At 35.5% G+C, this 14673-nt stretch overlaps 1 protein-coding gene across 2 annotated transcripts in view; it reads right to left on the reverse strand.

Moving 5' to 3' along the window:
• LOC113065689 (arf-GAP with coiled-coil, ANK repeat and PH domain-containing protein 3-like) overlaps positions 1–13620 on the reverse strand; it is a 53132-nt gene extending 39512 nt beyond the window's left edge. The window contains exon 1 of one of the 2 annotated variants that reach the window (XM_026237154.1): positions 13449–13620. In XM_026237154.1, coding sequence (XP_026092939.1) covers positions 13449–13495 — 47 coding nt within the window. In that variant the 5' untranslated portion in view covers positions 13496–13620. The remainder of the gene's footprint in view (positions 1–13448) is intronic. The other variant, XM_026237155.1, reaches the window with a different exon arrangement.
• Positions 13621–14673: the final 1053 nt, after the last annotated feature.

Raw genomic sequence — 14673 nt, forward strand, 5'->3', positions numbered from 1 at the left:
TTTCCATTAGTGGAAGGACTGAGGCTCTAAAGCTTTTGCACGAATTCTAGGAAGAGCAAATAATGACACCATGATCGGTCCAAAATAATCGCGCAAACAAAACCAGAGCGAGGTCACAGGTCACAGGTTATGCTCATCTCTCCTACCTCCAGATGCTTCCTGAAAATTGGGTACAATAATAAGCTCTAGACGTCACCATGGACCAGGACCAGGATGTTGATATACTTTCCATAGTATGTGATGTAAACATACGCCAGTCACCGTGACAGGAAGCTAGTGGAGTCCATCCTATACACACGGAGACTCATCACAGACTATACAGGCACAACGGTGGACGCCCACTTTGTTCTAGAAGGATTTTTTCAGGTGGAATTTCAGGGAAGTATGTAATTAAAAGTTTAAACATTTCAAACTTTTGAACATCTTTTGTAAGAAAATTATCTACTCATTCCATAATGCACTGTGAATGACAAAACTGAAACATAAATAAGGGTTTGAATATTAAACTCTAAGTCATTGATTGCAAGAACAAGAAATACATCAACACAGGATGTTTTGAAGACATTACACTGATGGATTTGGACAGTGTATATTCAGTGGTCTTGGAAATGGCAGCAGGTCTTTTGGGATTCAAGCTTGCATCAGTGTGCAAACAGGCCCGCAGCGGGAAGAGAAGTTCCCTCATGCCTCATTGAGCCTAAATGTAAACCACAGACTCTACTGAGACTCAGAAGCCATCAATGCAACACTGACGCAGTACCACTGATGAAGGGAAAGCCTTCAACATTTACATGAGCATTAACTGAGGTTTAATGTCAGAATTGATTATATGATGCCACTAATTAGATTTTACACTATGTTCAAGAGCTCAGGTCAGTAAGATATTATTTTTCTTTTATTAAAAACAAAGAAATATTTTTATTCAGAAAGAACACATTAAAGACATTTATAATATTACAAAATAGTTCCATTTAAAAAAAAAAAAAAAAAAAAAAAAAAAAAAAAAAAAGCTGTTCTTTTGAACGTTCTATCCATCAAAGAATTCTGGGGAAATATATAATAATTTCCACTAAAATAAAGAAATAAAGAAATAAACACCACTAAGAAATGTTTGATGAAATGTTAGAAAACAGTTTTTTTTTAAATGGTAATATCCCACAATATTCCTGTTTTTACTGTATATTTGATCAAATAAATGCAGCCTTGGTGAACATAAACTTCAAAAAAAAAAAAAAAAAAAAAAAAAATTATGAAAGCAGACTATTATACAAATATAGTTCCAGCTACATTCTGAAGGAATGACCCATTCTGAAAATGAAAAATATGTACACTTTGAAAAAAAACAAAGAATGGAAGACATTTGCAATCTGTTAAGGTTTTTGCGTACACAAACAAAAAATAAACAAGTAAAAAAAATTATACAATTTCTATACAATCTTAGTGGACAATAAAACAATGGTGAGAAAATGGCATATACTTACACTGAACAACTAAATGTAAAAATAAATGATTTATAAATACTCATTAAAATGTGGTGACTGTATTAGTAAATAGAGATGTTCCGATACCCTTTTTCTCTTCCCGATACCGATTCCGATACCTGGGCTCAGGGTATCGGCCGATACCGAGTACTGATCCGATACCTGGGTGTGTATCTGTATATACAGCTGTATATACTACTAGCCCTGTGTAAATTGCTAGAATTCTTTTTATGGTGTGCTTCAGACAGATCCCTCAATAAAACATGAACAAATACATGGTGAACTACTGTATTTATTACAGTATTTTTATTATCTAACATGAATTTGACAGTATTATTTATTTTCTTATGCAAAAAAGAACTTCAAATGCAGCCAAAAATCTAACACCGCAAACTAAAAAAGGTATTTAAGTTTTACAATATAACTGTATAAAAAAACTGCAACAAATAAGTCTAGGAATATAAAAAAAGATCTATTAATCAGATAATCTCTTTACAACAAAACAAGTAAAAAACAAGCAACCATCTAGGCATAATTATTATTATTATAGAGACGTATTATTATTACTGTAGGCTACAACAGTAGCTTTATATATTGTCAATTTACTCATGTAAACCAAACATTTATTTTAATGGGCTGCCATGAAGATCTTTGAGTGTCTGTGTTTATGATATGACAGTATTCTCAAATGAAACGGTAAATTCTCATGAAGTGACGGTTTATGCGTTCGTGTCCTCATGACACACAGCAGAGACTACAAAACAGCGAGCTCTCGCGCATCTGTGCCAGTCACCCACAGAGATGTAGATTTTGCGGGAGTAATATTTAAATAGTATTTTGCAGTTTAATATTCACAGACACTAGTATATATTCGGCTACTGTCTGGAGCCCTGCGTTTTGACTTACACGGAAGCGACTGAACGCAGCTGCCGGTACTGAATATACTTGAGAGTCTGTAACTACCGGTACTACAGAGACATACTGCTAACCACTGATCTATAATATAGAAGCGGCTTCACTGTCTTTTGGCAGTTTAGAATGTGATGAGTGATCCAGTCATATATAGATCAGGGCTGCTAACGCGTTTTCATTTCTTCTTCGCTGCTCTAAACAGGGGTTGCTTGTGGCAACACAGCACAACTTCCTGTGTTTTCAATGCATTTTGAGCAGCGAAGAAGAACCGTGCAGCGGTTAGGCAAAGCTTGCGGTCATAACTAGGTATTTTTTAAGAAAATGGTATCGGATCGGTATATGGGTTCATGTACTCGCCGATGCCGATGCCAGAATTTGTTGTGGTATCGGAGATATTTCCGATACTAGTATCGGAATCGGAACAACTCTATTAGTAAATTGTTTGTAACTACTGAAATACTCGTAACTACTGAACATTGGTACTTTGTATTATTTTCTTAAAGCAAGAGGACACTCGAGGTTGGGCACTATTGTATTATTAAACTTTAATGCATGCTGTTCACAACAACTGTATTTCACAATGTGCTATTGTACTGCTTTTGAAAAACCTGGCTCACTCAGTTTGAAAGGAGTTTTGGGTGCTGTGAATAAAGCACGCACACACACACACACCCCCTGCTGAGTTTGACGAACCTTCGTTAAAGTGCCCTATTATGCCATTTTTATGGTTCCTAATATTGTTTTGTGAGTCTCCTACAATAAGATTACATGCATTTGTTTTCCGAAAATATGCATTTAATATCACCTCATTTTCCAGCGATTCTCAAACAATTCGTTTGTAGCAATTCAAAGATTCAGTCTCTTTAAACCCCTCCTTGAGCCTGCCCTGCTCTGATTGGTCAGATGGCCTAGTCTATTGTGATTGGTCTGCCAGCCAACGTAGAACATAGGCGCAAATTATGCAAATGTGTTACCCCTGACGTGTAGCCGTCACGGAAGTGGGATTCGAATTACTAACGACTCCTTTAGGCTGTTGTTTAGGCACAATAACTTTATCATGCACTTTCAGCTTTACAACTTTGCTGAGTATTTCCATTCACATACAGCTACATTAAACACTGCGTGAAAGGCAATATTGGAAATGGCATAATAGGGGCACTTTAATATTCCAGTAAGCCACCATCATCCACATGCGTTTCCTGTGCTTCAAAGGGACAGGACGGAGCAGTGCAGAAGGAAAGACCCCAAACATTCTGAGAAAGCAACTGGGTTGGGGCTGATCAGAACCAGATTCCTGTTAGAGCTCCAGATGTGAGTCAGTAACATCCCAGAAACAGACCCAGATGGAGTGCCATGATTCATGAACACACCAGCAGGAGAGGAAGCGTTAGACATAGCACAAAGACTCAGGCGGAAGAAATAAAAAAAAATAAAGAAGTCTGGTTAATACCAGGTTCCCTCTCTGGACTTCCTCCAAAGTGGTTCCTCTTAACTATATGGTACTTTTCAAGTACATCAGAAAAGTACAGTCGGTTAAAGCTGGTTCTAATCCACAGTCCCAAATAAATTCATTGCAAATTTGAGAGATGAGTGGCGGTAATGCACATAAGTCTGTGATCCGCCATAAAGCAAAAAGGACAAGGAGATGCCTCACGTGTCTGCTGCTGAGAATGCGCACAACAGGAGATGCTCGGGGAAGTTCTAACAGTTCGGACATTACATAAATCAGAAGTAAAAAAGTATATAAATACGGTTCAGTTTCTTGCACAGACCGATCGTTTTGTGTCTTTACACATCAATGTATGGTTTTGGTTTATTGTACGTTTTAGCTGTGTTTCCCATCCACTTACATTATAAGATTGATAGACTGCAACGGTTTGAGCTAAAAATCTTGGTTTGTGTTTTACTGAAGAAACAAAGTCACCTACACCTTGGAAGCCTACACATTTAATTCTGTATTTTATTTGCTTACAATTTTTGGTTTGTTTTGGCTTTCATCATTTCAAAACATACAAATAACACAGAAATGGCTCTCAGCTGCAGTCAGACAATATCCTGTGGTCCAGTGAGTTGATTCAGTCCATGATTCAGACCTCTGACTCCTATGAGCAAATCTCATGATTCATCAACTGATTCATCAAAAAAAAAGAATCTTATTAACAAGAACTGCACACCACACTGCAAAAAGTCCCTTCATATTTTAAGTACACAAGATAAGAGTGTCGGCATAATTTCCCAGAATGGGAAAATGGGAGTGTGTGGACGACAATCCTAATTAAAAACCATTACATCCACCTGTCGGTCATGGTAGGGTTTTTTACCTGCTTTAGCTGTGTTTTCAGGGATTTTAGGTTGTTTACTATTAATCCAGCACTGAATAAAGGGCTTCATGTTGTTCTTCCTGCGGAGACGGCAACAAAGTAACACACTGATTGAATAGGATGTGAATTGTTTTCTTGCTAATGTACTCTAATAATCTGTTTTATTTAAAAACTTTTTTCTTTTTTTACGTACTGAACGAAATTTGGTGTTTAAAAAAAACTCAGATATTTTACAGTTAATTACAAAGAAATTGCAGGTAACATTGAATTAAATGTAACATTTTGAAGTACACTGTAAAAATTATTTTTCAATGTAATCGTTTTTTTGTACAGTATTTACAGTGTAAAAATAGTGGAAGTGCCTCTTAACAGACAGAAATTGAGATCAAATGTGAATTGCATACATTCTTTTGAGGTTTAAGAATGACATGTTTGCTAATTCACCTTTGGTTTCAGGTTTCCCAGCTTTACATCTCACCCCATTTTTCCCTTTCCTGTGCACTGCGCATCCATCAACAAAGGACTGTGTAGTGATTCAACAAAACAAACCTACATCAATAGCCAAACCACAGCAGAATGGCTCAGAGGAAGCAAACTGAGTCATACGACTGTGTTATTAGATTTCCTTTCACTTAATAAAACATTCACACTCTCTTAGGGTCACTCGTGGTGGCGTCTCTTCAAGGATGTTGCATAAAAGTAGATCTGCAAACTGCTCAAAGTGCCCTGCTTTTGTGTGGTGGTGTGAATGGAGCGGCTGTTGAGCTTGTGTAGACGGGAACGACTGCCAGGATTCACACAGAGCCGTGCGCACAAAAGCCTGTAATGACATCAGCTCAGCCTCATAAGTGAAGTCAATTTAACATGACTTAGAGGATCTCAGTGCTCTCATTCACCTTTATGCTGTTCTGTTGATGATTTATGGGAGACATTAACTGTTTCAAGATCACAGCCAATATTTAAAGTACAGTTTGCACCACAACTAAGTCCTAGGTTGATTTTTATTATATTCAAGAGATTTCAAATGTTTTATTTTTGTTATATTATAGTAGAATGGTCTTGGGAATTTGTTTAAATATGCAACCACAAATGTCTTTTACTGTTTTATTGTTTTCCCCAGCTTAAAGTCTAAAATACACCATAGAAGTATATTAATTATTACATTTAAAACTGTAATATTCTAAACAAAGAGTGAAATAAACAATTTCAATATTTATTGCATGAAAATGAATTGTTATAAATAAATACTTTAAATATGTCATTTCCACCTCAATGAACAATTCTGATTCTAATAGTTCTTAAAAAAATATTATACTGTACTTTTTTACCAAATATTCAGTGAAGAGATTGAGATGAAAAATTTAACAGAATATAGACAAATTAAAAGGTAAATATTTGTATTATTCTTTATTAGTTTTGCTAAAGTATGCAGTTATTCCCATTACAAATGTTGTTGTTATTGTTAATAAAATAAAATTAAGCGGAAATAGAATAAAATACAAATTTTAGATTTAAAAAATTTGGCTTGGAAAATAACTTCTATTAATATAAGTACTGAAATAATTCAACTAAAATTGAAATAAAAATAAATATAAAAGAAAAAAGTTACTAAAATGAACACTAAAAATACAAAAATAAAAGAATTTCAAAATAGTAATAAATAATATAATAGTATATAAATAATTCTAAAAAGATACTGATCTCACTTTGCTGTTCACAACAGAAGATTTGGAATATGATGGAAATGGCAAAGTGGTGGGACCAAACTATGCATTAAAAAAAAACACCAATTTACAAATATCTAAATCCTTCCAAATCAAGAAAAAAAACTGGAATCTCATAGTTTTTATGGCTCAGGATCTGAGAAAGAGACCAAGTGAACTCCTCCACAATCTTCCTCTGAAGTGGACTGTAACTGCACGTCCTGGGACTGGTTTGTTTCACACAGCCCTATCATCACGTGGAAGGAATCCTCCGACGGCTGTGCTGAGCTTGGCCAGCTTTAGAAACTCTGACTGTCTAAGATCTACAGGCTCATCCCATTTCCTGAAGAGGAAGGAATGCGGTCGGCACTGGAGCAGTTTATCACAGCAGCAAACAACCTAGAGCTGCCGTGAGGTTACTAAGGTGTTCTGAATGATTTTTAGCATGTTGCTCTGGGTGGCTGCTCACTGGCCAAGTCAAAAAAAGCTCAGTGACAAGTCTGCATTGGCTTACTTCACCTTTAAGTTGTAGTAATTTTTTAAAATATTTCATTAAATAAATGCAACCTATATGCAGCTATATATTTATAGGACCGTGTTTCGGGGGTGGGGGGTGTGTGGGCTAATCCGTTTTTAGCAGAAACGTTCAAACTGCTGACCTAATCCCTGTTGTTTGTTTCACATTGAGCCCCTCGTCCCACAAGGCAGGATAAATCAGTGACACTTAAAGAGAGAAGAGGAGAACATCTCCATCGGTCTCAATGGCACGCCCACATGGTCTTATTTAATCATGTAAAAATAGGACGATTAAATTAACGGGGCGGCAGTCAGGGCAAGCCAGAAACTAGACGTGCAGGGCATCTAATTACACAGAGCTAAAGGGGCAATGCACATGGATTCAAATTCAAAACTGCGCATTCATTATGTGTACTTATTAATTTAATAAGCCAAAATTTCAGTATTCGGTACCGATACTAGTGAAAATCCACGATTCTCGGTACCAATTTCGGTACCAAAGCAAAACACAAAAATATTCTAATTAAAAAAAGAAAAAAAACTTTTTATCACTAAAAATAAAACCAATGCCATTCTTTATACTTATTTACAATTATGTTTAAAGTTTTTTTTTTGTTGATACATTTGTCGTAATTAATGAAATGTAAACTTTTTTTTTTTTTTTTATAAATAAAGGGGATTTTCTATTAAAATTTAAACATGGAAGAAATATTGTGTGATTTATTTCTTTAAAAAATAAAACAGTACCGTGACATTTTTTTAGTACCGCCTTGGTACCGAAGTACCGGGTCTTTAGACAACACTAAAGCCCAGCTACTCTTATCTATATTAGCATCATGCTATAAGGGCTTGTATGCATCGTGCTATGACCACATTGCTTGACGGCCAGCCCAATGACGGGAGGGGTGTCGGAGCCCATCTGGCTTGTGATGTTGTGGGTCTGACGTTGGGCCTGCTGGCACACATTCAGAACAGAAGGCCTTCCAGCTCAAAGCAACAGCAACTCTTCAGGAACAACTTGAAAAACAAGCAATCGCCAGACGGGCTGCAAGATTTCTTTCAAATTCAGCCAAACAGTTTGATTTTTCAAATGATTAGAGTTTAGATTTAGAGTTTATTTTATAAGTGGCAACTATTTTTTTATGGTTTTAATTTTAGTTAACTCATACTTTCAGAGTAGCTTGTACAAAGCCAATCCAGTCCCCATCTTTGGTCAGCTTTCTTCAGCAGGTATATTCTCCTGACACAAATTACAGTCTGTAATAAGTCTAAGGATCTCAGACACCTTTAAATAACACACTTAATCTGCTTAAAATCACTCTAAAGCAGGGTTAAAATGATCTGTAATCACAGATTAATTAGGTCATCGTCTAAACTTGGATCTAAACAAGTCAACAATTCAACATGAAACAGTTCAGACTGTAAACGGTAATGGGCAAGGAGAGTGAAAAAGTGACCCATAAAGCAGATAAAATAATAAAATAAAACTCCACAAAAGTGTTAAACAGCAAACACTTTCAACATTGATAATAATAAGAAACCCTGCAGCAAATCAGTATATTAGAATGATTTCTGAGGGATCATGTGACACTGAAGACTGGAGGAATGATGCTGAAAATACAGCTCTGGTCACACAGGAATAAATTATATTTAAATATATTCATATAGAAAACCATTATTGACAAAATAATCATGTAGATTTGTAATATAATTAATCAGTTATAGAATGAAAATAATCATTGCCATTTAATAGCAGTTAAGCGGCCATTAACATATATACAGTACAGACCGAAAGTTTGGAAACATGACTATTTTTAATGTTTTTGAAAGAAGTTTCTTCTGCTCATCAAGCCTGCATTTATTTATTTATTTTTTACAGGTAGTTATAAACAAACTTTTTCACTTTGTTGATAGCCTTTGAAGTATCAACATTAAATATGTACAATAACAGTGTAATGCATTCATGTTTTAGTAGGTCTTTGTAATTTCAAATCGAACAAAACTCAGCTGATCTAGTAGTGTAATTAAATGTGTACAGAAGTGGTGTGACTGGGCCTTCCAGTCCTCACATGGTCATGAGAAGCCACCATACTTCAGCCAGCTGTTGGTCTCCAATCATGTTGACCCAATTGATCGGTCTCAGTGAAAGGAGCCAGTGTGACAGAGAGGCATCCTGAACAATGAGAACATTCTGCAGCAAGCTGGAGACGACACATGCCAATCATAACTGTACTTACGCAGCGGGTCACAGCAACAGGACGAGTGAAGTACAATATAAAACTAAAACATGAAACAAAGGCATAAAATATTAAAAAGTCAAGAGCTACAGGTAAATTACAAGTAAGTAAAATAATAAAAAAACAGTTGTAAATATAGGAAGAATGAGCAAGCACAGTAGGCCAAAATATATGCAATAATTTTTTATAAAATGATATGGTGCTGATATATTATGCATCCTTGATATTAAAATGACTTGGATCAAAATTTAACACTCACAAATAAATATAATCTGCACTGTGTCACTGTCCATGATTGTTTTATGCCAACATCTTTTATAAGAATGATAATAAATGCTCTTTTATGATGATAGGTCTCTTTCTAGCTACTGTAAATGCAGTCTAGAGACGGTTTCAGTGGTCATGGACAAATATATCCGCAGTGACCTCTCATAACTATTATAAGTAAGCTAAAGCCAGCAGTATACTAAACGAAATAGTAAAAATAACTTGAAAAACATCACAGGAGGGATCTTCTCTAAAAGAAAAACTTTCCGTTCTGTAGCAATTCATTACGTAATGTTCGCTATTGACTGAACCATTAGGCTTTGCACCCCAACAGTGCTGTGTGTTTCCCCAGACGGTAAAAGGCCTTAAATGAAACCGGAGATTGGAAATGAAAGTTCTGGAGTGTAATGAAATTAGTTACTTCAGTCCAGGCGCTGGGATGCATCAGTTCGCTCTCAGCGGGGGTTGGAAAGGAAGGTGACACAGCAGACTTGAGTCAGGAATGATGAATAATATTTAGTCAGGTGGTTACAATCTGCTCAACGCTCTATATTTATTAGCAGTATAACTTCACAGAAATGATCAAGATAACCTCCATTATCAACTACATTTTTATTGAGTACAAAGAAAATAACACATTCTAGACTTTTTTTTTTTAATGCAAAACATATTAGCACTTTTGCTGTCTTGAGCTTTCAAACTACCGTTCACAGAGTGACTGGATGGCTCTGCGTTCAAAGCACAAGCTCTTTGATGGTTGCCAGAAACTGTCAGGAATAGAAATGCACCAGATGACAGGGAAGGATAATTGTAAAGGGTGTGTGGATCCATGTGAAGAGTCAGTGTGTGGAACTAGCCATGCAGAGGTAATGCGCTGCATGCAGCAACAAGTAGGTTAAAGGAAATAGATGGTATTAAATGTTTTAAAGGAGGAAAATAACAGAAACATCCTGGGATCTTACAGATTAGCTTTTACCTCCATACAAAGGCTATTAAAGGCATACTCCACCCCAAAATGAAATTGTCATTAATCACTTACCCCCATATCGTTCCGAAACCTGTAAAAGCTTTGCTTGTCTTCGGAACACAATTTAAGATATTTTGGATGAAAACTGGGAGGCTTGTGATTGTCCCATAGACTGCCACGTAATTTACACTGTCAAGGTCCAGAAAAGTATGAAAAGTATCATCAGAATAGTCCATTTGCCATCAGTGATTCAACCTTAACATTACGAAGCGATGAGAATACATTTTGTACGCAAATAAAACACAAATAACGACTTTATTTAACAATTCCTTTGTCAACAGTCTCCTCTGTGTCTCTCCATATCATTAAACCTGCCTACGCTCTTCTGTGACAGCCACGCCACAAGGATGCGCTGTTTTCTTTCAAATCAAAGCTTAAATTCATGCGCATCCTTGTGGCACGGCTGAAGTATTGTCGTCACTTCATAACATTACGGTTGAATCACTGATGGAAGATGGACTATTCTGATGATGCTTTTCATACTTTTCTGGATCTTGACAATGTAACGTACTTGGCAGTCTATGGGACAGTCACAAGCCTCAAGGTTTTCATCCAAAATATCTTAAATTGTGTTCTGAAGACGAGTGTTTTCTTTATTGTTGGGTTTAAAAATGTTTAGATACCTAATGATGAAAGTTAAATGAAACATAAATTGTAATAAAAACAAATACTAATATATATTTATATATATATATATATATATATATATATATATATATATATATATATATATATATATATATATATATATATATACATATATATATATATTTTTTTTTTTTCTTTATAAAATAAATTATACTATAATTCTAATTGTAAAACAGCCAACTGCCTTGAGAAAAAAATAAAATCACTTAATTTACAAACTGGTTGTGATCGAATTGCTCCTTTGCACAGAGAAAGACCCCTCACCCAAAGAACTAACATACGCATGTACTACAGAAATGAATGCCACCTCAAATATTGTGGCTTCTTGAGAAGATTGAATAATCTAGTTTCTTCATAAACAGAAGGTTTCTGGAAATCCCTGAACAGATTCAGGAGACCTGACTCACACAGCCAGATGGCATCCATTAAGGTGCTGCTTGTCTGGAAGTCTCTGATTTGGAGCAGGGATTATGTATGCCGCCCGCTCAAATACACACTCTCACTCCGACGCATTTACTCAAACACACGCTCACGTGGGGAGTGGGTGTAAAGGAATGCTGGTTTATTAGTCTAACCTCTGGATCTCGGTGCTTACCACAGTCACAGTTAGAGTCAGTGCGTGGGACATTCAGAATTTTTTAGATCCCATGTTTCACTATGATGTTGGGCAAGCGTATCTCTTTCCTCTCGGAATATATTGCCAAGAGAGCCATCGGATGGGAAGGAATTTTCTCTTCTACATTCATACTTCACAAAGCTGCTCTGCTTCAAAGATAACATGATCTGAGAACTAACTGCAATTAACATGTATTATTTAAATATAACTACCATTTTCAGGACTGCCAGAAAATACAATTATTAAAAATTATTTGTATTATTTATATTTGTTTTATACTTATTATTTGTATATATTATTGTGTGTGTGTGTGTGTGTGTGTGTGTGTGTGTGTAATGATGTTGAAAATTCTGCTTTGCATCATATTTAAAATATATTTTCACAATATTCCTATTTTTACTGTAATTTTGATTAAATAAATGCAGCTTTGATGAGCTAAAGATCCATAGACGCTACTGGCGCATAGAAATTTCACTTCATTTTTAAAGCCAGTACAAAGAGGCATTGCCATGAGCATCAACTCAGTGAAACACAAGGAAACAACTACAGTATGAAGAAATGCTATGCATGATTCAACCTTAAGTGCCCATGTAATCGCAGCCAAAAAAATATTCTGGGAGGAACATCAGGACATAAGTGCATATGAGCCACGCTGAGTGAATCATGGAAAATCAATGACTGCTGGGCACTGGACGGCTGGCCAAACATCCCTCTCACACATGGTGGAAACTACAATCAACATCACATCAATAGAAGGTCTTTCCATAAACAGATTTGGTTTTGTACTTCTGTAAATCCTGACCATTAAGTCAGTCATTAAGCCAGTAAATGTTCAGCACCACCAAAGTACCAACCTCCGATTTTCACAGGTAATTAGGGTAAAATCAATGACCCAAGCAATGAATTGCAGACTAAATACTCATTTACTAGAGGCTTTATCCTAAGTTACTTAAGGTCCCACTTTAAAAATTAAAAATGTGTCATATTATTCCACTCACCCTCACATTGATCAAGTATTATGTAAACAAGATTTGAGCACAACAGCAGTGAATCAAGTGAATAAAAACTTATTTTAATTTAACAAACACTTTAGCATACTTAACAGTGTACAACATATGTTGGTGCTTTTTCCATTTTGCAGCTTGAACACTGCGGTCAGTCAACATTCAATGCATGGAAAAGAGCACTCAAGACAGTCCGCTCACTATCTTATTTTGTGTTTACAGGGGGAAAACATCAACTCAACTCTTTTTAGCAACAGAATAGTAGATTATGTCATCATTTTGATTAAGACAACAATAGTGAACAATGAAGAATCACTCCTGAGACTCAAACCTGCTACCTTCACTTCTCAAACCAGATTTTTAAGCACTGTATGAAGACTAAGTGAGCCTTACAAACAGGTTTTCACTGGTAAATAAAAATAATAATAAAGCAATTCTATTTAAATTACATAGATTATTCAGCTTCACTAGGACTGGCACATAATGAATTCATCCATGGTAACGCACTGACTCACTGATCAACTGAATCATTCCCGAAAATTAAATAGAGTGAACAACAGAATGGTAAATAACTGAAAGACTTGTTGCTGGAAATATAAGAAAACTATATTTCATTCTCAACATGATATTATTCACAGCGCTTAATGTCACACAACTAACTCAATGTAAACCTCTCATCGCAAACGTTTAAGTGAAAAACAGATATTTCAGCTTACCGAAAGCGGGGTGAATCTTTAATGCAGTCTTCAAAATCCACCGTCATCCTGGACGATTTATTTCCAACGATTAAAACTGAAATTTCATCGCCTTCAGTAAACAAGAGCGTAAAAGTAGGAGATCCCGCGCACTATAACCTCTTCCCTCCACAGGCAGAGAGTGAATCAATGCACGGAGCTCAAAGACTCGCTCCTAATGCTACAGTAAGGGACTGTCAACAGTTTCTCTACTCTGACTAAAACGCGTAAAAGCGTGAAGCGACCGTTAGATTCCAGACCATGGGTGTTGTCTTTATCATGCTTGGTAATTTTGCAACAAATAAACATATAAATAAATAAAATAATAAATGTGTTTACGTTTTCTCATATGCACTTTTAACATACCAAACTCAAACTACAGTGTTAAATCATGCAACCTCTGATACTGGTTATGAATTTTTAGCTCAATAGCTAACTGAAGTTATTTATGAATTTTTAGTTCAATAACTTTTTGAGTTATCCCATATAAATAATGTAACATTTCAAAATGTATTAATAAATTGGGTACACATCATCTTTTATCACTTTTTTGTTGTTGCCATTTGCATTACATATATTTAGAATTTTTAATCAAATTCTGTTCATCTGAATACTTTTTAATCTAATCAAAGTTTAATAAGAACTCAATCTAGATGTTAAAGATCATCACTGCTTTTTGTTAATAACACATCATAAAAAAATTATGCTATTCTGAACATAGCCTATGATTGTATATGTGCATGTGTGTCTGTGAGAGAAAATAAATGAAAGTAACAGAATCAATGTATAATATACAAACATAAGGAAAGCGTTTGTGTGAGCAGACACAATCTTTTGAGATGATCCCTTAGTCTATTCAGATTCAACACACCCACTTGTCAATCTTGTTTTTGCATGAAAGAAAAGGGTAGTCATTTGTAAAAGGTCATGTGCTATTTTACATGTTATATAATGATTTTATTTTCGTAAATTTATATGTTATTTATGTATTTGGAGTCTGTAAATGTGCAAACTGGTCTGACAATGTAAGTAATGGTGTGAAAATAGATGCAGACTGTAAGAATGAACCTTGAACTGCATTGAAGAATGGTTTCAAGTTATGCTTTGAACGTGTAAACATGCAGTAAGTCATTTTTTCATCCTACAAGAATGTTTAGATTATGAATTCTCCATTCTTCTCTTTCCGGAAATCTTACTGCAGCATAGA

Source organism: Carassius auratus, chromosome 48, assembly GCF_003368295.1.
Source record: "Carassius auratus strain Wakin chromosome 48, ASM336829v1, whole genome shotgun sequence".
NCBI lineage: Eukaryota > Metazoa > Chordata > Actinopteri > Cypriniformes > Cyprinidae > Carassius > Carassius auratus.